Genomic DNA, 25,220 nt, shown 5'->3' with positions numbered 1-25,220 from the left:
GCAACTATCTTTTCCCATTCCGTTGGTTGCCTATTAATTTTCTGGGTTGTTTCCTTGGCTGTGCAGAAGCTTTTAATCTTTATGAGGTCCCAACAGTTTATTTTTGCTCTTGATTCCCTTGCTTTTGGGGATGTGTCAAGTAAGAAGTTGCTGCGGTGGAGGTCAAGGAGGTTGTTTCCTGCTTTCTCCTCTAGGGTGTTGATAGTTTCCTGTCTCACGTTCAGGTCCTTTATCCATTTGGAGTTTATTTTTGTGCATGGTGTGAGAAAATGATCTAGTTTCATTCTTCTACATGTTGCTGTCCAGTTCTCCCAACACCATCTGTTAAAAAGGCTGTCTTTTTTCCATTGGATAATCTTTCCTGCTTTGTCAAAGATCAGTTGGCTGTATACTTTTGGGTCCACTTCTGAGTTCTCAATTCTGTTCCATTGGTCTATGTGTCTGTTTTTGTGCCAATACCATACTGTCTTGAGGATGACAGCTTTGTAGTAGGTGCTGAAGTCTGGGATGGTGATCCCTCCCGTTTTGGTTTTGTTTTTCAGTATTACTTTGGCTACTCGGGGTCTTTTGTGGTTCCATACAAATTTTAGGATAGTTTGTTCTAGTTTTGAGAAGTATGCTGGTGCAATTTTGATTGGAATTGCATTGAATGTGTAGAGTGCTTTAGGTAGTAATGACATCTTAACTATATATATTCTTCATATCCATGAGCATGGAATGTTTTTCCATTTCTTTGTGTCTTCTTCAATTTCCTTCATATCCTTGGTTAGGTTTATTCCGAGGTATTTTATGGTTTTGTGTGCAATTGTGAATGGGATCAGTTTCTTGATTTCTCTTTCTGTTGCTTCATTGTTGGTGTATAAAAATGCAACCGATTTCTGTACGTTGATTTTGTACCCTGCAACTTGGCTGAATTCTTGAATCAGTTCTAGAAGGCTTCTGGTGGAGTCTGTCGGGTTTTCGATGGAGAGTATCATGTCATTTGCGAAGAGTGAAAGTTTGACTTCCTCTTTGCCAATTCTGATGCCTTTGATTTCCTTTTGTTGTCTGATGGCTGATGCTAGGACTTCCAGCACTGTGGTAAACAACAGTGGTGAGAGTGGACATCCCTGTCGTGTTCCTGATCTCAGGGGGAAAGCTCTCAGTTTTTCCCTATCAAGGATGATATTAGCTGAGGGCTTCTCAGAAATGGCTTTTATGATGTTTAAGTAAGTTCCTTCTATCACGACTTTCTCGAGGGTCTTTATTAAGAAGGATGCTGTATTTTGTCAAATGCTTTTTCTGCATCTATTGACAGGATCATATGGTTTTTATCTTTTCTTTTATTGATATGATGTATCACATTGATTGTTCTGCGAATGTTGAACCAGCCCTGTAACCCAGGAATGAATCTCACTTGATCTTCGTGGATGATTCTTTTTATATGCTGCTGGATTCGATTTGCAAGGATCTTGTTGAGAATTTTTGCATCCATATTCATCAAGGATATTGGCCTGTAGTTCTCTTTCATTAAAGAATTTTTTTAAAAATTTTAAATAATAAAAAAAGGAAATAAGTTCTTTTCTCTTTTTGCCCCTGCCCATGTCATTCTACCCTAATCTCTGACCATGTTTATTTGTACATATATTTATACTTTTAAATTTTCCTATATTTACATATGTATAAATAATAATTATAAAATTATGAATATGTATTCATACATATATATTTGCATGTGTTACATTTATTTATGTATTTTTAATTTCTTTTTAAAAATATTATTTCTTTTTGAGAGAGAGGGAAAGAGGTAAGGAGAGAGAGAGAAGGAGACCCCCAAGCAGGCTCCGTCAGCCCCCAAGCAGGCTCCATCAGCTCAGAGCCTAATGGGGGACTCAAACTCATGAACTGTGAGATTGTGACCTGAGCCGAAATCAAGTGTTGGATACTTAATCAACTGAGCCATCATTTTTTTATTGATGGCCCCTATATTTTTTTATTTCTTTTTTTTATGTTTATTTTTTTTGAGAGAGAGAAAGCACAAGTGGGGGAGGTACAGAGAGAGACGGAAACACAGAATCTGAAGCAGGTCCCAGGCTCTGAGCTGTCAGCACAGAGCCCAACCCATGAACTCAAACCCATGAACTATGAGATCGTGACCTGAGCCAAAGTTGGATACTTAACCTACTGAGCCTCCCAGATGCCCTGTTTTGTTTTGTTTTGTTTTTTATTTCTAATGATGAAAGTGTCATGTCAGTTCTGGCTTAAATTTTCATCTAAATGTGGATAATTTTAAAGAAGAAATTCTTAAAGGGGATTACTTAATTTTAAGAAGAAAATGAGTATATGGAAATCAATGATAGATAATTCTCACACATATAAATTATAACTATTTCACTGCACTTTCCTTCCATTACTACAGTTTCATGCAGGAAGCATTGATTGTATTTCACTCGCATGCCCAGCACTTTACCAGATGCTGCAGGAGGCATCCACACAGTGGGAGATGTGGTGCTGTCTACAGAGGAAGGAAAATATTATTTATGGAGCACTTTCTGTGTGTCTGGCCCTGTGCTAATAGGCACTTTATATCCATTATCTATATTAATTCTTACATTGATAGGACAGGATATTCTTGCTATTTTATACATGAGACTGGGACTGGGAATTGTGATAAGTCACCTAATGCCAAAAAGCTAATAAATGACTGAATTGGGGTTTGAAACCATGTCTCTGTGTGACTCCAAAGTCCATCATTCATTCATTCATCCTTCTGGCAAATATTTATCAAGTACCCACTATCTGCCAGGAACTGCAGTAGGCACAAGAGATATAAAGCTGAATGAGATAGGATTGCTCTAATAAAGCAGCTCAGTCTTCTGGATAATGTATGCTTTGAAACTATACTTGCTGATCACTTGTTGGTTTCTAGTCTCTCAGGAAAGTAGGCAATGAGTTCATCTGCTAAGTGTGAGCAGGTAGCAGGCAAGAGAAGGATTCAGGAGACTATGCGTCGTAGAGGAAGGAGTCTTGATGGAAAAAGCAGGAATTAAAAATGAAAAATTAGGGGCGCCTGGGTGGCTCAGTCGGTTAGGTGTTCGACTTCGGCTCAGGTCATGATCTCACGGTTCATGGGTTTGAGCCCAGCATCAGGCTGTGTCCTGACAGCTAACTCAGCAGAGCCTGTTTCAGATTCTATGTCTCCCTCTCTCTCTGACCCTCCGCTGCTCACACTATCTCTTCCTCTCAGAAATAAATAAAAGATTTAAAAATTTTTTTAATAAATAAAAATTAAAAACAGTTCCATGACTATCCTAAGAGGTGTTATGAGTACAATACTGCATTGTTCGCTTTCCAAGCCTTATTGCTGGCCACTTTGTCGAAGATTCAAAGTTTCACAGGTGGGGTAAGCCATACCCCTGTGAGAACAGGGTGTTAGAGGTCTTGGCTATGCAGATGGTCCCCAGGATCCAGAGCAGGTGGACACACATGAGACAGCCCTGGGGACCCTCCCGCAAATGGCTGAGTGAAACTCTGAAGAAGTATGAGAAGATCCACAGTCAGGGGTAGATACTATTCAGTAATTTGCTGATACCTTAGATCTGTCCCCAGCCATTCTGACCTGGGAACCACTGATCATGTGAGCATGTATGGGATGCTATGGTCCTCTGTCTTCTTAAACACAGTTTTGATGTGGTTAAGGGCAAGATAGGAGATGGGTAATTTTTGGCAGTATCTTCTTTTCCTGTTTCTTTAACTCTCTGATTGTTTATCCAGCCAAAGGTCAGTGTGTTTCCTATAGCATCTCCAGGTCCTGTCAAATTACAATTCTCAGTAAACATAAACTGATAATTAAAGAGAAAACCACCAATTTTGTGCATCTACATTTATGACTCACCTCTCTAATTGTACACTGCATTGTTTAAGCGTTAAAGGTGTGACACATAGAGCAATCGATGTGATTTCATTAGAACAAAGTGAACTAAATTGCATGCTGTGCCAGTATTAGAGAACTTTTATTATTTTTGGTGAGAAAAGACAAGAAGTAAACTTTTAGCTTTGTTCTAACCTTGCTCATGTACTATGCTGGTGTTCATTGAAGCATTACTGGTGACTATACAAGAAATGGTGGGTAAGTCCCCTTCTAAAGGACATGCTGGTCCTTGCTTCACTGTCCAAGCCCATGGACCTCCCTTTACTTGAAAAGCTCACCTGTCTTTTTTTCCTTGACTGGATTATCTGGAATTCCTCGCCACCTTCTCTGAATTAATTTCCTCTGACTTTGATTCATCCATCCATTCCTCCAAATGTGTATTTACCAAAGATTTGTATTCAGAGTGTTTCTCTTTTCTCTCTTTACTTTCTCACCTAGCAATTCCTTCTGATATCATGGTGTCAACAAGTAGCTCAATGTGATTGACACTCAGAGATACACTTCTCACTCCCACCTGAGGTCACATTTTTCATTTCCAAGTATTTAAGTGTCCTGTTGCCACATATAATTCAATTAATACACCTTGTGTCACACATCTTTCTTTCTCCATGGTCTCTTTTTAGGGAATTGGAACTATCCTCCTCCATTTATACAAAACCTCAGACCCTCCCTTCATTCCCCATGCCCAAATACTTGTGAGTTGATCTCCAGAATGATTTTCCCAGCTCTTCTCTTGCTTTCCCTTCCTCTGCTGCTATTTTATTTATTCTTCAAGCCCTTGTTCCCTCTGACTCAGACATTTGAAAGATTTGGATTTTCTAGACATTTGAGCTCTCTTCCAAAGCGTGATGATATTATGCCCTCTCAGACTCAGGGAACAGTTTCAACACAGAATGCATACGAATCAAAAGCAGTGTTACTTTCTTCTTTCACAATGTTTTCCTTCTTTTTGAAATACTAACAAGGAAGAGTAGGAAGTCACATTAACCACTTGATCAAGTTGTACATTTCCATATTAGAGATTTTTACTTGTTCAAGACTAAATAGAGTATCTTAAATTATTACTTAGGTGACACAAATATCAATTGTTTAACCATGTTATTTTAAACCTGCATGAATTGTGTGTTGGAGCCCCAAAATTAGCTTTTATAAAAATTATTCTTACAATGATTTTTGGCAGAATCATGGAACAAAGCTAGAGATTATAAGATGAAGCCACAGATACCCTAAAACTCCAAATACCTTTTACTGCATCATTGGAGAAGTGAATGTATGTGGATATATTCATCTTTGTTCCTGAGGAAAACTTACATGTACTGAAAGAATAAATAATTTCTAAAAAGAGCAAAGGTAAAACTTCTATCTCAACTGAAATTATATTGCATAGCATACAGGAAGAGGAGAACTAGGAAAGGGTTTTTTTTTAAGACTTTATTTTTTTTACAGCAGTTTTAGGTTCACAGCAGAATTGAAAGGAAGGTACAGATATACCCATACGTGCATATACGTGCGTAACCTCCCTCCATTGTCAGCATCCCACACCAGAGTGCTACACATGTTACAGTTGATGAGCTTACACTGACACATGGTAATCACCGAAAGTCCATAGTTTACATTAAGGTTGGTTCTTGGTGTTGTATTTTCTTTGAGTACGGACAATGGCATGGCACGTATCTACTCTTATAGTATGATATATGAGTATTTTCACTGCCTTAGAAGTCTTCAACTCTGCCTATTCATACATCCCTCCCCCAACTTCTGGCAACCGCTGATCATCTTCCCATCTTCATAATTTGCCTTTTCCAGAATGTCATATAGGTGGAATCATACAGTATGATGGCATGTAAAAGCAGCCTTTACACGTTGGCTTCCTTCACTTGGTGATATGCACATAAAGGTTCTCCATGGCTTTTCATGGCTCGATAGGTCATCGATTTTTAGCGCTGAATTCATATTCCATTGGATGTACCATAGTTTATTTATCCATTCACCTATTAACAACTTCTTGGTTGTTTCAAGTTTTGGCAGTGATGAATAAAACTGCTACAAACATCCATGCACAGATTTTTGTGTGAACATAAATTTTCTACTCCTTTGGGTAAATACCAAAATTCTCGATTGCTGGAACTTATGGCAAGAATATGTTGAGTTTTTTGTTTGTTTGTTTGTTTTGTTTTGTTTTGTTTTATTTATTTCTAGGAGAGAGAGAGAGCGAGCGAGCGTGAGCAAGGGAGGGTCAGAGAGAGAGGGAGTGACAGACTGAAACAGGCTCCAGGCTCTGAGCTGGCAGTCAGCACAGAGCCCAACGCGGGGCTCGAACCCATGAACTGCGAGATCATGACCTAAGCGAAAGTCGGACGCTTAACCGACTAAGCCACCCAGGCACCCCAAGAATATGTTGAGTTTTGAAAGAAACTGCCAGACTGTCTTCCAAAATGGCAGTACCGGTTTGCATTCCTAGCATCAGTGAATGAGAATTCCTGTGGTTTTACATCCTGGCCAGCATTTGGTTTTGTCAGTGTTTTGGATTTTGGCCATTCCAACAGATGTGTAGTGATATTTCCTCATGGTGTTAATTTGCATTTCCCTGATGACATACAATGTGGAGCATCTTTTCATATGGTCATTTGACATCTGTAATATCTTCTTTGGTGAGGTGTCCGTTAAGGCTTTTGGTCCATTTTTTAATCAGGTTGTTTGTTTTCTTATTGTTGAGTTTTTAAAGTTCTTTGTATATTTTGGATAACAGTCCTTTATCAGATGTTTCTTTTGTAAATATTTTCTCCCAACCTGTGGCTTGTCTTCTCATTCTCTTGAAAATATCTTTTACAGAGCAGAAAGTTTTTAATTGTAATGAAGTCCAGTTTATCAATTAGTTCTTTTGTGGATCATGCTTTTATTGTTGCATCTAAAAAGTTATTACCATATCTAGCATCAGCTAATTTTTCTCTTATTTGATCTTCTAGGAGTTTTATAGTTTTGTGTTTTACACATTTAGGCCTTTGACCCATTTTGAGTTAATTTTTGTGGAAGGTGTATGGTCTGCATTTGGATTCCTTTTTTTTTTTCTTTCTTCTTCTTTTTTTCTTTTTTTGGTCTTTGCTCCATTGTATTGCCTTCACTCCTTTGTCAAGAATCAGTGGTGGGGCGCCTAGGTGGCTCAGTCAGTTAAGCTTCCAACTTCAGCTCAGGTCTTGATCTCGTGGTCTATGAGTCTGAGCCCCACGTCAAACTCTGTGCTGAGAGCTCAGAGCCTGGAGCCTGCTTCAGATTCTGTCTCTCTCTCTCTCTCTCTCTCTCTCTCTCTCTCTTCCCTCCCCTGCTCATTCTCTGTCTCTCTCAAAAATAAACATTAAAAAAAATTTTTTTCAAGAATCAGTGGACTATATTTATTCTGGGCTCTCTATCTGTCTCCTTGGTCTATTGTCTATTGGTTTTTTTTGTCAGTACCATGCTATCTTGATTACAAAAGCTTCATAGGAATTCTTGAAGTCAGCTAATGTCAGTCCTTTAAGCTTTTTTCTTCTCCTTAAATACTGTGTTGGCTCTTCTGTGTCTTTTGCGTCTCTATATAAACTTTAGAATCTGTTTGTCAGTATCCACAAAATAACTTGATGGGATTTTAGGTGGAATTTACTTTGCATTTAACCTGTATCCTGCAGACTTGCTATAATTGCTTATTAGTTCAAGGAAATTTTTTGTCACTTCTTTAGCCTTGTCTGTACAGATGATAAAGTCATCTGTAAAGAAAGACAGTTTTATCTCTCCCCTCTCAAAATGTAGGCATGAGTTAGGATTTCGAGTGCAATATTGAAAAGCAGGTGAGAGATGACATCCTTGCCTTGTTCTTGATCTTAGTGTGAAACTTAGTTTCTCACCATTAAGTATGATGTTATCTGTAGGTTTTTTAATGGATATTCTTTACCAAGTTAAGGAAGTTCCCCTCTATTCCTAGTTTACTGATATTTTTTTCATCAATGGCTATTGGATTTTGTCAAATGCTTTTTCTGCATCTATTGGTATGATCATGTGATTTTTCTTCTTTAGCCTGTTGATATGATAGAATACATGGATTGATTTTTGAGCATTGAACAAACCATGTGTACTTGGGATATATCCCAGGTCATGGTGTATAATTCTGTTTATCCATGGCTGGACTCAATTTGCTAATGTTTTGTTGAGGATTTTTTTCATTTATGTTCGTGAGAGATATTTGTCTATGGTTTTCTTATAATATCTTTATTTGGTTTTGGTATTAGGGTAATTCTAGCCTCATTGAATGAGTTTAAGTGTTATTCTAGAGAATTGGTATAAATTCTGCATGAACTGTTTGGCATAATTCACCAGTGAACCCATCTGGATCTTTCTAGTTTGGAAGATTGTTAATTATTGATTCAACTTCATTAATAGATTTTGAGCCTATTCATATTATCTATTTCTTTCTTGTGCGAGTTTTGATGTATTAGGTCTTACAAAGAATTGGTCCATTTAATCTAGGTTTAGAGGGATTGAGCTGCTTATAGTATCCTTTTATATCTTTTTAATTTCAGTGGGGCCTTTAGTGATTGAAATCCCTTCTTTTATTTCTGTTATTAGTAATTTTTGTCCTCTTTTTTTTTTTCCTTAGCCAGACTAGGAGCTTATTTTTGTTTGTTTTTAAAGCTTTTGGTTTCATTGACCTTTCTGAACTAACTTATAGTTTCTAATTTCATTGATTTCTGCTCAATTTCTTATTATTTATTTTCTTCTGCTTACTTTGGGTTTAATTTGCTCAATTTCTAGTTTCCTAAAATGAAAACTTAGATTATTGTTTTTGAGTGTGCCTTATGGCTTATGATGTGGTCTGTCTCAGTGAATGTTCTATATAAGTTTGAGAAGAATGTGAATTCTGCTGTTGTCGGGTGGAGCAGTCTGTATCATTTAAATCTAGTTGATTGATGTTATTGGTACATTGTATCCTTCCTGCTTTTTTCTGCCTGTGGGATCTGTCCACTTTTGAGAGGCATGCATTCTTCTGTTTCTCCTTGCGGTTCTATTAGTTTTTATCTCACATAGTTTGATGTTCCATTCTTATGCCCATAAACATAAAGGATTATTATGTCTCTTGGAGAAGTGAACCCTTTATCATTATTGTAATACACTTCTTAATCCCTGATAACTTCCTTGCTTTGAAATCTGTTCTGTCTGAAATTAATGTAGCTGTTCATGCTTTCTTTTGATTAATGTTAGCATGGTATATTCCTCTTTATCCATTCATTTTATATTTAAAGTGAGTTTCTTGCAGACAACCTATGTATAGGTCTTATTTTTTGATCCTTCTAACGATTTCTGTTTTTAATTTGTGTATTTAAACCATCGATGTTCAAAGTGATTACTGATAGAGTTGCATTAATATCTGTCGTATTTGTTACTGTTTTCTAATTGTTGCCCTTGTTCTTTGTTCCTATTTTTGTCTCCCACTCTTTTTCTGCATTCTGTCATTTTAATTGAGCATTTTCTGTCTTTCCGTTTTCTCTCCTTTCTTAGTGTATTTTGGTAATACTGATTGTTTTTTACTTTTTTAGTGGTTGCCTTAGAGTTTTCAATATATATTTGCCAATAATGCAAGTCTACTTTCCAATAACACTAGAGTCCACACCCTGTAATAGCAAAATAATCCTAATTTATCTCTCCAGTCCCTTGTATCACTGTTATTATTAATTTTATAATATTTAAGCATATATATACCTGTTTATATATTATATCTACGCATAAGATTACATAACTGAATACATTATTGCCATTATTCCCTTATTTGTATTATTCCTGAATCTGGGGAATGCTGTTAATATGTAGACCACAGAATAATGGAACTTGAGAGTCAAAAGAAACAGATTTCTCATGCTAGTATGAAAACTGAGCCCCAGAAAAAGCAATTAACAGGGTAGTTAAAGACTTTGGAGTAAAACATCCCTGATTTGAATCCAATTTAGCCATCCCTGAGGAGAGAATGGTACCCCCTCTAAGTCTCAGTGTCCATGTATGTAAAATGAGGGGATCCTATGAGTAACTAGGAGGCTAGGACAGGTAAGTGAGATAATGTAGCACTTAAGAACATCTGGTATGCTATATATATAATTAATTTGTTTCTTTTCTGTGTGTGCTCACTGTCAAGTAAACTCTAAAAGATTAGGCATTTTTGACTGTTTCACTCCTACTACATTCTAGTGTCTAGAACAATGCCTGATAGTCCCTCACAAATGTGCATTGAATGATTCATATAAAGTGGCTAGTGGTGTCTGGAATTTAATGACAGTGGTTGTTGAAAATAATGACAACAACAAAAAAAGCCAAAGTCCAATATTCTGGGAACCCCATGTTCGCACTCACAGTTGTTCTGACAATTATATTGCCAAGTAATTTTAAGTTCGTAAATATTCTTACTAATCACCTTACTGAAAATGTCTTATTTTTCCAGTGGAGAAAAAAACTTTCATATTTTTTACTACATCTACGCTGGATTAGCTGAAAAGAAGAAACTAGCCCATTACAAATTGCCTGAAAATAAGCCTCCCAGGTAACCCAGCAAGTGGTACTTTTATAAATAATATTTTCACTTCTGATTGAACTTTAGATTTTGACCCATCTTTTCATATTTTTTTTCAGGTACCTACAAAATGACAACCTCAGAACAGTACAGGATATGATGAATAACAGTTTCTATAAATCCCAATATGAATTAATTGAGCAATGTTTCAAAGTCATAGGTTTTACAATGGAGGTAAGTATGAAAGACATTTGGACCTCTTTAGGAAATATCATTTTGTCATCACTAATGGTGAGAATGAGCATTTATTGCGTGATTACTCTATGCCAGACATTGTACTGTTTTATGTGAATCATCCTTTTAATTACTAAAACAACCTTATGAAATAACTAGAATACTTACTAGAATGTTACAATATTTATTTCATACATAAAGAAACGGTGGCCATGACATATAATTGAATTTCATTTTGTTCTGAATCTTTCATTTATATTTGCATCTCCGATATATATTACATTTTGCATAAATACATATATGGGAGCATATGGCATGCCCTTTGCTAGTGCAGTCTTTTTTTGTGCAGTTTTTTAATACAACTTTATTAAGTTGTAACTCACATACTATACAAGTCAGCCATTTAAAGGTACATTTTAATTACTTTTAGTATATTCAGAGTTATGCATCCATCATCATAATCATTTTCTAATCATGTTCTAAATTTTTCACTCCCAAAAGAAACGTACTAGTGATTAGGAATTCCTCCTCATTCTTACCCATTTCTGCTTTCCATCACCATAGATCATTTTATTCTAGACAGTTCACATAAACAGAGTGATGCAATATATCTTCCTTTGTGACTGGCTTCTGTCATTTAACATAACAATGTTTTCAAGATGCACCCATGTTGGAGCATGTATCAGTAGTTCTTTTCTTTTCATTGTTGAATAATATCTCATTTTATGGATATACCTCATGTTATTTATCCAGTCATCAATTGATAGACATTTGGGTTGTTTCCATTTGGGGGCGATTATGAATAATGTTGCTATAAACATTTATGTACAGTTTTTTGTGTGGACATAAGTTTCTGTTTCTCTGTGATATCTCCCTAGGGGTGGAAATACTAGGTCATAGGGTAATGCTGTGTTTAACCTTTTGAGGAACCACTAGTCTGTTTTCCAAAGCAACTGAACAAGTTTACATTCTAATCAGCAGTGCACAAAGTTTCCAGTTTCTCCATATCCTCCCCAACATTTACTATTATCTGACTTTTTTATTATAGCCCTTCTAGTGGGTGTGAAGTGGTACGTCACTGTGGTTTTGATTTGCATTTCCCTAATGGCTTATGACCTTGAACCTCTTTATATATATTTAGTGGTCATTTATATACCTTGTGTGAAGAAATGTCTATTGATATCCTTTACCTTTTTATTTTTTTATTTTTTAATTTTTTTAAAATTTTTTAATGTTTTATTTATTTCTAGGAGAGAGAGAGAGACAGCGTGAGCAGGGGAGGGTCAGAGAGAGAGGGAGTGACAGACTCTGAAACAGGCTCCAGGCTCTCAGCTGGCAGTCAGCACAGAGCCCTCCATGGGGCTCGAACCCACAAACTGCGAGATCATGACCTAAGTGAAAGTCGGACGCTTAACTGACTAAGCCACCCAGGCGCCCCAGTCCTTTACCTTTTTAAAAAATTGGGTTCTATTTTTATTATTGAGTTGTAAGAATTATTTATGTTGTAAATAGAAGTCCCTTATCAGATATATGATTTGCAAAAATTTTCTCCCATTTATTATCTTTTTACCTTAGTTTTTAATTAAAAAAATTTTTTTAATCTTTATTTTTGAGAGAGAGAGAGAGAGAAAGTGAGAGAGAGCGTGCAAGGCAGGGAGGAACAGAGAGAGAGAGGGAGACACAGAATCCAAAGCAGGCTCCAGGTTCTGAGCTGTCAGCACAGAGCCCGATGCGGGGCCCAGACTCATAAACCAAGAGATCATGACCTGACCCAGAGTCAGACGGTCAACTGACTGAGCCACCCAGGTGCCCCTGAACATACAACTATAATCTTTGTCACTGAACAAGACCATAATATGTCTTTATTTCCTGGTGCTTTTATTTCAATGGGCTAGATCCCTAGTAGTGGGATTGCTGGGCCATTGGGTATATGTATTTTAAATTTGAATGTGAATTGCAAGATTGCCTTCTGACAACTATAAAACATTTCATATTTCTACCAGCAATGTATGTGAGTCCCCTACATCACCATCTCTGCCACATGTTGTAGCTTTTTAAATATTTGTTAATCTGATGGGTGTACAGGACATCTCATTTCAATTATGCACATCCTTGACTACAAGTGAATTTGAGCATCTTTACTTTTTTTTTTTTTTTGCTGGCTGCTTGGATTTGCTTTTTTATGAATTGTATATTTATGTAGCCCTTTTATTGAGTCATTTCTATATTTTATGCCAATTTGTAAGTTCTCATTGAATATTATCGACATTATATGTTTTTATCATTTGTATTTTAAATATGTTTTCAGTTGTATGGCTTGTCTATGACATACTTTTTTATTCTTTTTATCATATCTTTTACCATACAAAAAAGGGCTTTAAGTTTTGTATATTCAGACAAGTTTATCTTTTTGTTCATAACATCTGGATTCTAGTCTTTGTTTAGAAATGTTTCCCTTTCTCTGAATTATACATGTAGACTCCTAGATTTTTTTGAAAATTTAAAAACATATATTTAATACATCAAATAATATATTTAGTAACTATAATATAATTATTAATATATAAGTATTATATAATTATATTATATTATACCTATAATAATAATACTTTATTATTATTATATACCCTTTGCCTACTAGATTGACTAATCCTATATTAAAGGCTTATATAGCATGGAATCTCTTTCTGAGACATTATTTTATCCACCAATCTATGTTTCTGTCTCTCTATCAATATTCTGTTGACAACTGCAGTGGTTTGATACTACATTTTTAGTAAGGCATCCTCCCAAGAAAGGCAAGTCCTATTCTTTCTTCTTTTTAATCCTTGCCTTAGCTATTGCCTGTCATTTGTTTCTCCATATAAACTTTAAGGTCAACTTACTCAATTCTGAAACCTCCAGCTGGCATTCTAATGAGAACTGTTTAAATTTATATAGTAACTTTAACAGCATTGTCATTTTTATGATATTACTTATGTCTTCTCATCTCATGACAATGTCTTTCTATTTGTCTAGATGTTGTCTGAGTTTTAGTAATTTATAGTTTTATTTATGTAGTACTTAAGCTTTTAGTTTTTTTTTTTCCTAACCAGGTCATGGTTTTTGGTGTAACTCTAAATGCTTTATTCTGCTAGTAGTCTTTTGTAAATATATAAGCATGTCATCAGCGGAAAGAAGAGTTTTATACTTTTTTCCTGTTATGTCAGTCATCTTATTCTTTGGTGTACTCAGAGCATCTAAGACTTAGAGTCTAAGTCAGTATTAATTACGAATGATTATAACTTGTCTCCGTGTCTTGTTTCTGATTTTACGTAAAATGGTTTCAGTGTTTCGCTCTTATTTCTGATAAAGAGCATTTATCACAATAATTTCCTTTTATTGCTGCTTTGCTTAGGGCTGTTATTAGGAATCCTGCAGAATTTTATCAGATGCCTTTTCATCATCAATTGACATCATGTTTTTCTGTAGCAACTTGTTTATATCGATCATGTTGATAGATTTCTTAATATGTAAGTATCCTTACATGACTGGAATAAATCGAATGTAATCAAACTGTGCTCTTTAGATAAATTTCTAGATTCCATGCCCTGGTGTTTTATTTAGAATTTTTGCATCTGTATTCATCAGAGAGATTTATCTATTGTTTTAGTTTTCTTTTATATCTTTATCACATTTGCATATTAAAGTTATGCCAGTGAGCTTTTTAATCTTTTTTCTTTGGCCTATAAAAGTTTAAATCAGAGTTCAAATTAGCTGCCAGTGTCTCTGAAGACATAATAAAGCACCTGGACACAGATACCTACGTCTTATTCTATATAGGAATTTCCGTGGAAGAGACCTAGTCAGCTGAACGTTTTACAAGCACCCGAGGTTATTTCTATTATTAGAGAAGATTGAGGATCAATGACTTTTTTAAAAAAAATTTAAATGTTTTATTAATTTCTGAGAGAGAGAGAGAGAGAGGCAGCATGAGCAGGAGAGGGTCAGAGAGAGGGAGATACAGAATCCGAAGACAGGCTCCAGGCTCTGAGCTGGCTGTCAGCACAGAACCCGATGCAGGGCTCGAATCATAACCTTAGCCAAAGTCGGATGCTCAAGCAAATGAGCCACTCAGGTGCCCCGGGGATCAGTGACTTTTAAAACTTTGAATTAAGGCTAGATAAAACTCAGCCTTATGTGCCTCTCATCCTGGCCTTTTTGATATTGGGTCTTTAATCACCTTTCTGATTCTTCTGTGATAACTATCTATTTAAATTCTGTTTTCTTTTTGGGTTATCTGTATTTTGCTAAGAAATCATCAAATCTGATGCCATAGATATGACTGATGCTGTTTCCTGATGCTTTTAAGTTATTCTGGTTGTGTTTCCTTTCATAGTCATTTATATGCTTGGCCTTGGTCTATTTTATCTGCCAATTGGGCTTATAAGCAATTTCAGTCTTAAAAACAGAAACAAAACAGCAGCTATTGGATAATATTTGCCCATCCTATAACTTTTTCATTGTTTATATTATTGATTTCAATTTTATTTTTATATTTTTATTAATGTAGTCACTTGCTTTCTTTTGCTGATCTTTTTCCAAAGGAGAATACTTGGTTTTTCATACTTATTTAATAATGAAAGCATTTAAGGCTTGAGTCTAAAGATTTCTTTCATGCCATAAGTTATATTTAAAAAATTTTTACAACAAAGTATCTTATTGAATAGGGAGTACTAACTGCTTTTAATGAAGCTTGAGGTCTCTGCTCTTAACAGTTTACTATTTGCTGTGTTGATTTGATACAGTGATAAAAGATACTGTATCTGAATGTGAAGCAGGGTTTTAGATGAACTCTTTCAGGAAAGTAATGTGCAATTTGTTGAGTTTTAATTTCGTTTTTATAAATGACACTCTTATAGCTTTAAACAGTGAATATGTCTGTTTAGAAAGTTTACTGAGTTTCCTTGGCTTATCAGATCCCTACTAAGAGTTTGAGCTAAAAATAATACCTAATTCTTCTCCAACGATTTGAAAAATTTCATCAGCAAGATATAAAATGTAGAAATGCTGATAGAAGTGAGACTTTACAAAAGCCATTCAAACTATGTGTGGTGAAGTCATTGAACTAATCATTTTGTAGCACATTTTTAAGGCAGAGCCGCCCCCTTCCAAAATGGAAGGCTGGCAACAATAACCTTTAGTCCACGAGTCCCTTTGCTTGACAGAAGGGAATATTTCTAGAGATGTATGTGTTCTTGACATAAAGTTTGCTGCCAAGTGCATTTTCTCCAAATACAGAACTATGAGACCTTACCATGAAGTACTATAGTCCTGCCTTCTCTTTGAAAGTTTTTGGCTCCACATTGGGCATCCTTGCTGCAGGCAAGTGGGGAAGATATTCTCAAGACCTTGACGCTAGGGAATGAAGTGGGATCTCTGCCAACTGAGTGAGGTTGGAAAAGATGGACAGATGAATAGCTTTTCTTTTTATTTGAAATTAGAGCACTGCCTTCAGGCCTTCAGGGGAGGTTTAGATAAATCCAGGATAACCTTGTCCATCAGGAAACATGTAAACTTTTTTTGGCATATATCTTTTTAATTAGTGTTTTCATTTTCTTTGGGTAAATTCTCAGTAATGGAGCTACTGGATCATAAAATTTTATTTTTAATTTTTTGAGGAATCTCCACACTCTCTTTCACAGTGGCTGCACCAATTTGCATTCCCACCAACCATACACAAGGGTCATTTTTGTCTCCACATCCTTGCTAATACTTGTTATTTCTTATATTTTTTAATTTAGATAATCTGACAGGTATGAAGTGGTATCTCATTGTGGTTTTGATTTACATTTCTCTGATGATGGGTAGTGCTGAGCATCTTTTCATGCATCCGTGGACCATCTGTATGTCTTCCTTTGTTTTTTGAAACAATAGTTTTAATGTTTTTTTGTTTGTTGTTTTGTTGTTGTTATTTAATTAAATTTTTTAAAATTTACAACCAAGTTGGTTAGCATATAGTGCACAATGATTTCAAGAGTAGATTCCTTAATGCCCCTTATCCGTTTAGCCCATCTTCCCTCCGACAACCCCTCCATTTAAACTTTTAGAGTTAATTTTTCTAATGTGGCTTTTAGTCATAGCCAAGAAGAATTCAGATTTAATGGGGAGACTCCCAACCTGGCTGCTTTTACAGCCCCAGAATTTACAATTCCTCCTTAAATTCTGAATTGACATTGTTGCTCTGTTTCTAGATGAATAAATTGGTTGTGGGGAGAGGTGGGTAAGAGGTTGAGCCTTCATAGGAAAACTAGAAGGCGGTTTCCAGGGCCAACCAAGGAGAAATAACTCCTTCTAGGATCAGAGAGGAATTATTACCATGACTTTCCTTGAAGAGTTCTCAGTTTTTACCAGACAACTGTGAATTGCATGGGCAAGAGGAAAACAATACTGTAGATTCAATGGCAGGCCAACGTGGAATCCTTAGGCAAATACTTTAATCACAAGAAGTCTTGAGCTGAAATTGAGTAACGTTTGGTTTAGAAGTACAGGCTTCAACTTGAGCATCTTCGTTTCTGAACAGTGCATTTTTTCTGTACATTCATGGACCCTGCCTGGAACTCTGGGCTTACAAGTCTATAACCAGTAATTGTCAACTCCACAACCAGTAAATTGCAGTTCATATAGGGAAACTCATGGCTCTGTGGTACTTAGGCAGCCAAGAGATGATTGGGAACCTTCTTTCTGTTCATGCATTAAATAGCTTTATGCTGTAACGTAGAACAAAGAATCCATTGTTTGATAAGATTTCTGAAGGTTTTGGAGGAAGCTTGTGCTCTGCGCTTAGCTGTAATATGTTCCTGTGAAGAACTTTCTCCTGGCAAGACAGATGCCTGGTTCTTACAGTGGCCAGCGTGTGAATCTCATTCCTCTACTCCACCCTCACAGAAGAGAACAACAGCAAAGGTTGCCGGAGTGACAGGATGGATATATGAGGACGGCAGAATTTGCTTGACCAATAGCCGCCTTTGCTGGAGAGCTGGGAGAAAAATGGGGAGGGTGGCATAGGAGTTGACCATCAAGGGATTATTAAGCATATAGAATTCACTGCGGCTCTCTCATGTAAGGAGTAGACTGTGGTGGACACCCCTATATGTGCTCTTAGGTCTGGATGTGGCATCAGTTGTGCTGAAAGCTGTGCTCTTACCCTGATCTGACTGCCTTTTGGGAACAACATCTCAACTGTCATATCTAGAGTCAGAGATAACCCTAATACATTTCCTAATAAAATAGATATTTCTATTATTGGTGAAATAAATGTGTTTGTAGTTGGTTCAGCTCTGGAGCAAGAGTTTCAGCCATGTTCCAGGTCCCCTTCTTATGCTCTACGTCTGATGTCCCAAACATCATAGGTGACCACTTGGGTCTTCTGCTCTATAGCTCAAAGGACCAAGATTTTGTCCTCCTCTGAGTGTTTCAGCACAGTGTAAACCTAGATTGGCTGCACTGTGAATACAAATAGGATGTTTGCTGCTCTGCCGGCTGGCATACTAATTAGTTTAACCTTATCCGTACCCTGACCCCAGTCTCTCCCTGGGCGCAGCTGCTTCCCGGTGTACCTTTCTCACTCTCCCTGGCAAAACTCACATTCAAATCTGGCTCCTCCCCTTCTGATAATTTTTTTAACGTGTATTTATTTTTGAGAGACAGAGCACGAGTTGGGGATGGGCAGAGAGAGAGAAGGAGACATGGAATACAAAGCAGGCTACAGCCTCTGAGCTGTCAGCACAGAGCCTGACTTGGGGCTCAGACACATGAACTGTGAGATCATGACCTGAGCTGAAGACACTTAACCAACTGAGCCACCCAGGCGCCCCATGGCTCCTCCCCTTCTGCTATGTCACTTTCTTTCGCACAACTTGTACCTGTAGAGACAAGTTGACTTAAGCACCCGGGAAGGTGGGGGTAGAACTCCTGCCTCTTAAAGTAGAAGCCAAATTATTTGTGGATGCAGTGAATAGAGAAAAAGGCAGCCTCTACCCTTTTCTCCAATCCTTGGTCATAAGGTGAATGTTGCTTGTGGTAGATGCTTGTTTGGACTGTGGTCTGGCTCTGAGGGTTGACTGGTTATGTGGGAAACAGCAGAGGTTAACTGCATCTCAGGGCATCCTCCAAACTAGAAGCACGTCATGTAGCAAGCAAGCAACTCCTGGTTCTGACCAGGGCTGGATCTCTTTGTAGCTCCTTCCCCTGCTCTTTGTCATCAGAAGAGCTGATCTTAGCAGTTCCCTCCCCCAGAGGTTGCTATCTTAGAAGCAGGGAATCATTTGTAATTGGTTTGTTTACTTCTAAGTCCCACTCATTAGAGGCAGGGTTTTACTTATATTTGGCTCAGCTCCTTTCTCTTGCTTGGTAGAACAATATTTAGTAACATTGAAATGAAATTAGTTTTGCAGTTAACTTCTACTGACAATATAATTCATTTCCTTAAAGCACAGTATTCTAAACTTAAACATACTCAGTGTTTATCGAACATGCAAACATCTAAACATATAGCTTGGAATAAAGGAAAATATAAAATCTGTTTCTGGAGCAAAGAACAATCACTGCTAAATATCTTTCTTTAAATTATTTTATTCTCTTTTTTTATTTTATTTTATTTTTCTTTTGAGAGGGGGTAGGGAGAGAAAGAAGACAGAGAATCCCAAGCAGGCTCCACCCTGTCAAGAAACTGTGACATCGTGACCTGAGTTGAAATCAAGAGTCAGACTGGTCAACTGACTGAGTCACTCAGGCTTCCCAATTCCAAATATCTGGTGAAGACTTTTGGTCCAGTTCAAGGTGACTCTCCTAGGATCGGTATCTCCCATCTGAAAGCAGAGACTCAGAGAGTTAACAGGGCAGACTGTCCAGGTTCGGAGACAGTAGAAGTAAACTGAGTACATGTTTACTTCTTTTTTATCCGACCTCTGATTTGGGGTGGAGGGCAAGGGGCAGCAGAGAGAGGGGGAGAGAGAATCTTAAGCAGGCTCCGTGCTGGGCATAAATCCCAGGGGCTGGGCAAGAGTCAGATGCTTAACCGACTGAGCCACCCAGGCATCCCTGATTTTTTAACCTCACTGGCTTTCTTGGATGTGGCCTGTGTCAGTGGCTGCTTCAGTTCCCTTTTGGAAAAAGGCATCTTTCAATATCAAGTTAAGTAACATGATTCTCACATCCCCCAAGCACAGCTTGCTGCCTTGCCACTTCCTTCCCTGGAGCAGAATTGTGGTGATTCTCCAACATGGCTCGCTCGCTCACACTTGCTCTCTCTCTCTCTCTCTCTCTCTACTGCAGTATCATTGATGGGTGTTGACACCCACAGTAGATGTGTCCCTTTAACTATCCCTAGGGGTTACAGTTCACTTGTGCATCAGTGAGTCGGCACAATGCAAAGGAATGACTGGCCAATCAAAATCAGATCTCTGAAAATCACACAAATTGGAAACCTCTAAAACATTTTAAAACATAAAATTTCCTAAGCCGTTTTCCTGCCATGGTTTTAAAATAAATGATGACTAGCTTTATGATTCAGTTCACTTAGAGACCATGTTTACTATGTCATGACAAGAAGTTGTGTTTTTCTTAGCACAGTGTCATTTGACTTATGTCTAAGATGTGAATGCCCTTTTCTGCTTTAATTTTGCTTGCATTTCTTACGATGGCCTAAAATAACATTCTAATACATTTTTCTTTGGACTACAAGTTATGACTATAGTTACGACAAAATGTGTGTGTGAAACAAGTTTTTAAGCATCTTAAGTTTCTATGAAATGCTTCATTTTAAAACATTGGTTTGGGCTGGAGTAAGAGAGGCATATCAGTCTTTTTTAGTCAGTCATTTGATAATGATTTTAAAATAATAACTTGATACCTACTTGTCTTCATTCAAAGTGCATAAAATAAGTTATAATTCTAGTATGTCACAATTCACTCATCACTAATGACCTGAATGAATGAATGATGGGACCCAGGAGAACATTTAGTTAAAATAACAATATTTCTGTACTAGGGAGTCGGCACCTGTAGGTTAAATTCCTTGGCCTGGCTTGTCTCTAGTTGTGTATCCTTAGACTAATAACTATACCCCTCTGGTGTGAGTTTCAGTATCTATGATTTGATGACGAAAATTGAGGGCAATTTTATTCTAATCTTTGCAGATTGGTCACATCATCTTATTGCTTTAAGTATGTGTGAAGTTCATCCTATACTGAGAAAATATTAATATCCCTTATATAGAAATTCACCTGAAATGCTGATGGCAGGGCCTCTCCTTTCCTCTCGTCAGTTCCTGTTTGGCTGGTAATGTGGGCTCTGATAGTGTCCCGGTCTGCGGGTACCTGTCCCAGCCTGCTCCTCCCCATCCTGCCTTCTCTGTCCTTTCTAGCATCTTGACTATCCCAGGACTAGACGGGGTAGTGTCACACCCCTCAGCCTGGGCTGTTGTCACTTTGTCATGGTCCACAGTGAATCCCACCTACTTTGAAGCACGGGGATTATCCTTTTTTTTTCACCACTCTCTTGAATGGGGTGAAGAAAATTTTACTGTCACTTGATTGATGCAAAAGAAAACAGTTTGATAAGCATTAATTGAATCCCTGCTGTGTAGGTATTAGTGATATGAATTAAGCACAGTCTCTATCCTCATCGAGCTTATAGTCTGATAGAAGCATAATTTCAATAAAATGTAATCAATTCCATGATAGCAAACAGAGAATGTTACAGAAACATGAAGCCTAGTGGTTGGCCACTGAGAGGTTCTAAGAAGAGATTATAACGTGTGAAGAAGGAGGAAAAGAATAACATGAACTGGAACTAAGGTGTGAAAATGATGAGGAATTCTCAGAAACCTACAAGGAAACAAATAGATGACCCTACATAACAACAGTTGACATGTCATTATGATCCAAAGTTCATAGTTGACATTAGGATTCACTCTTGGTAAAAACCTAAGTTTTCAGTTCCTTTGGGTAAATACCATGGATCTCAGTTATTCTATTATGTGGTAAGAATGTGTTTCGTTTTGTAGGAAACAGTCAAATTGTCCACCAAGGTGGCTGTAACAGTTTGTATTGCCAGCAGCAATGAATGAGAACTCCTGTTGCTCCACACCCTGATCAGCATTTGGTGTTGTCCGTGCTTTGGACTTGGGCCAATCTAAGATGTGTCCATGGTAACCCCTTGTGGCTTCCATTTGCATTTCCCTGATGACATATGAGGTGGAACGTCTTTCATATGCTTACTTGCCATCTATGGATCTTAGCAGGTGTCTGTTAAGGTCTTTGGCCCATTTTTTAAATCTGGGTGGGTTTTGTTTTTTGTTTTTTGGTTTTTTTTTTTACTGTTTTAAAAAATCTCTTATGTTTTGGATAACAATCTTTTACCAGATGTGCCTTTCGCAAATGTTTTTCTTCCAGTCTGTGGCTTGTCTTCTCATTCTCTTGACACATCTTTTATTTCAATTCATGCATCTAACAATCTTTGTCTAAGAACAGAAACAACTTTCAGTCTGCTTTGTTCACTTACCTCACAAGTTGTCCTAAACAGACATGATTAAGTTCTTTAAATGCCTGAAACTGTGTAAAAAGTTAGTATATATTAGTCTTTCAAATATTCTAAATGACTGACACAGCAGTCTTACCAGGACTGATAAGGACTTTCTGAACTTCCTAATCATTTAACGAAATCTTAAACACTTCAACTTATTAGCCCTGAAAATGTAATAATTTAAAATTACAAATCTAGAAGATCACATTATTTTATATATTTGAATATACTTTGCAGTCAAATTATGTTATGCTCTTAAAGTTAAACTCATAAGTGTATTATCAAATAAGTATTTAAATTCAAGTCACAAAAGTAATTGTTAGATTTTTTTACTATGTTTCTAATATTATCTCAAAGATTTTGAACAGTTAAGAATAAACATGTTGAGGATGTATAATATACGTTTTGTATAAATCTAACTCCATTTTAAAGGTGGTGTTTAACTAATAAACTTAGATATAATTTTTTTAAAAAGGGATAAAGATGTTGAGGGTGACTGGGTGGCTCAGTTGGTTAAGCGTCCAACTTCAGCTCAGGTCATGATCTCGTGGTTCTTGGGTTCGATCCCTGTGTTGGGTTCTGTGCTGACATCTCAGAGCCTAGAACTTGCTTCAGATTCTTTGTCTCCCTTTTTCTCTACCCCTCTTCTGCTTGCACTCTCTCTCTCTCTTTCAAAAATAAATGAACATTAAAAAAAAGAATAAACACAGTTATCCCGAGGTTATGTATCTTATTCATTAACTTAGTAAAAAAAGGTGTTAATACTGTATCCTTTCCCCCTAGGGCTACCATAACGGAGTACCACAGGCCAGGTGATTTAAATAACAGACATTTATTTCCTCACAGTTTTAGCGATTAGAAATCTGAGACAAGGTTGTTTTTTTTTGGAGGGCTGTGAGGGAGAATCCATTCCGTGCCTCTTCCCTACTTTCTGGTTGTGCCCTGGCAGTCCTTAGTGACGTTGGATTGAAGATGGGTCACCTCATTTCTGTCTTCTTCACATGGCATTCTCCATGGGAAGAGTTCTCATACTCCAACCATGCACTCCAGCAATCAAGGCCCTTGGTATTTATCCAAAGGAATTGAAAATTTATATCCACGCAAAAAACTGTGTACTAATGTTTGTAGCAACTTTATTCATAATCACCAAACCTTAAAGTAAGTGAGATGTCCTTTTGTGAATGAGTGGATAAATAAACTGTGGCACTGAATAATGGGGTATTATTTGAGGTTAAAAGAAATGAACTATCAAGCCATGAAAACACATGGAGGAACCTTAAATGCATGCCACTAAGTGAAAGAAGCCAATCAGAAAAGGCTATAGACTGTATGATCCCAACTATATAACATTTTGGAAAAGATAAAACTATAGAGACAGTAAAAGACCACAGGTGATTATAGGCTGTGAGGAGAGAGAAATGGGCAGAGCACAGTGGATTTTTAGGGCAATGGAAATACTGTGTATGGTACTATAATGGTAGATAGGTGTCATTATACATTTGTAAACATCCAGAGAATATCCAACACCAAGACTGAACTCTGATGTCAACTATGGACTTGGGGTGACTGTCATGTTTCAGTGTAGGTTCATTGCTTATAACACATGTATCACTCTAACACAGGATGTTGATAGTGGGGAGAGCTAGGTATGTGGAGCAGGGAAGACGGGCTAACTGGGAATTCTGTCCTTTCTACTCAGGTTTCCTGTGACCCTAAAACTGCTCTAAAAAGTGTAGAGGCACCAGACTGGCTCTGTCAGTTAAGCATCTGACTCTTGATCTCAGCTCAGGTCTTGATCTCATGGTCATGAGTTCAAGCCCAGCACTGGGTTCTGCGCTGGGTATGAAGCCTACGTAAAAATAACAAATAAATAAAAATAAAATTTATTTATTTAAAAAAACTATAATAAAATACAGAAAGTAGAAATATATAGAAATAATCCATATAGAAATTCAGTAGAGGAAATGATCCCTGCCCTTTGGTTCCAGGAGCCTGTAAAGTCCTTGAGAGCAGAAATTATTCTTAGTTATTGATATAGCCAATATCTCACATAGTGCTTAATAAAGAGCAAACAGAGACTGGTTGAATGAACGAATAGATGGGTAGATAGTTGAATGAGAGATGCAGTACAGTAAACTTCTGGAAGAGGAAGAGTCCTTCTAACAATTATTTTGCCTTGGGCAGATTAACTCCGTGCAGAGAGAGTAGTGACCTTGCCCCACACACATAGTTTTGGGGTTGCTATCTGTGTAGCTGATCAGCCTGTGTGCAAACTCAGTGGCAGAGCAGGAATGTCCAGAGGAGCATTGGAGTAGATCGGAGCCTGATGCATCAGAACAATGCAGGTCTAACTCTCCAGCAAACCAGAAACATGTTTGTCCTTGAAGATACTGCAAAAGCAGTAGCAGTCCAGCCTCCTCGGGTACAGGCACAGCTATAGAAGGTGGAGTAGGTAGAGGGGACTGTGAATGTTTTCCAGTCTCTAGAAAGTGCTTGGGGGTATGCCTTTCCTGTGAGCCACTCTTCTTCCTCTGCGGGAAGCTGTAGTGCCTTCAGTGAGCTGGGAGGCAGGATTCAAATCTCAGTTCATTCAGAGTCCATGGAATGTTGTCAGATTGGTTTATGTGTTGGTAGTCTGGTTGTTTTTTATTTGTTTTTTTGTTTATTCCCCAGTAGTTTTATATATAAAATGGAAAAATGTTCATTTGCTTATTATTATTAATTATCAAATAAAAATTGTTCTGGACTCCTTGGGGTGACCGGCATCAGAGGTGATTAGTCTTTGTGCCGTGAATGACCCAAGTGCCTGGTCAAGGTCAGACCTGTGCCCGAGGGAGGTCCCTTTGAGCTCCATCAGTCTAGCTGCCAGGCCCAGACTGAGCCAGGTTCCTGATTTGCTGTCTTCTGAGCCTCCAACTGTAGTACTCCAGATGAATATTGTAATTACAGGATATCAAGGAGAGCCCCAGTCTAAAAAGATTACGC

At 37.4% G+C, this 25,220-nt stretch overlaps 1 protein-coding gene across 1 annotated transcript in view; it reads left to right on the top strand.

Annotated features, from left to right (window-relative positions):
- Positions 1-25,220, top strand: part of MYO3A (myosin IIIA) — a 234,417-nt gene that overhangs the window by 109,627 nt on the left and 99,570 nt on the right. The window contains exons 15-16 of the mRNA XM_039221773.1: positions 10,368-10,466; positions 10,556-10,670. Of these exons, the coding sequence (XP_039077704.1) occupies positions 10,368-10,466; positions 10,556-10,670 (214 nt within the window). The remainder of the gene's footprint in view (positions 1-10,367; positions 10,467-10,555; positions 10,671-25,220) is intronic.

This window comes from Hyaena hyaena, unplaced genomic scaffold, assembly GCF_003009895.1.
Source record: "Hyaena hyaena isolate Hyena2069 unplaced genomic scaffold, ASM300989v1 scaffold_1011, whole genome shotgun sequence".
Classification (NCBI taxonomy): Eukaryota; Metazoa; Chordata; class Mammalia; order Carnivora; family Hyaenidae; genus Hyaena; species Hyaena hyaena.
Note: the sequence above shows the minus strand (reverse complement) of the source record. Positions and strands in the feature narration are given on the sequence as shown.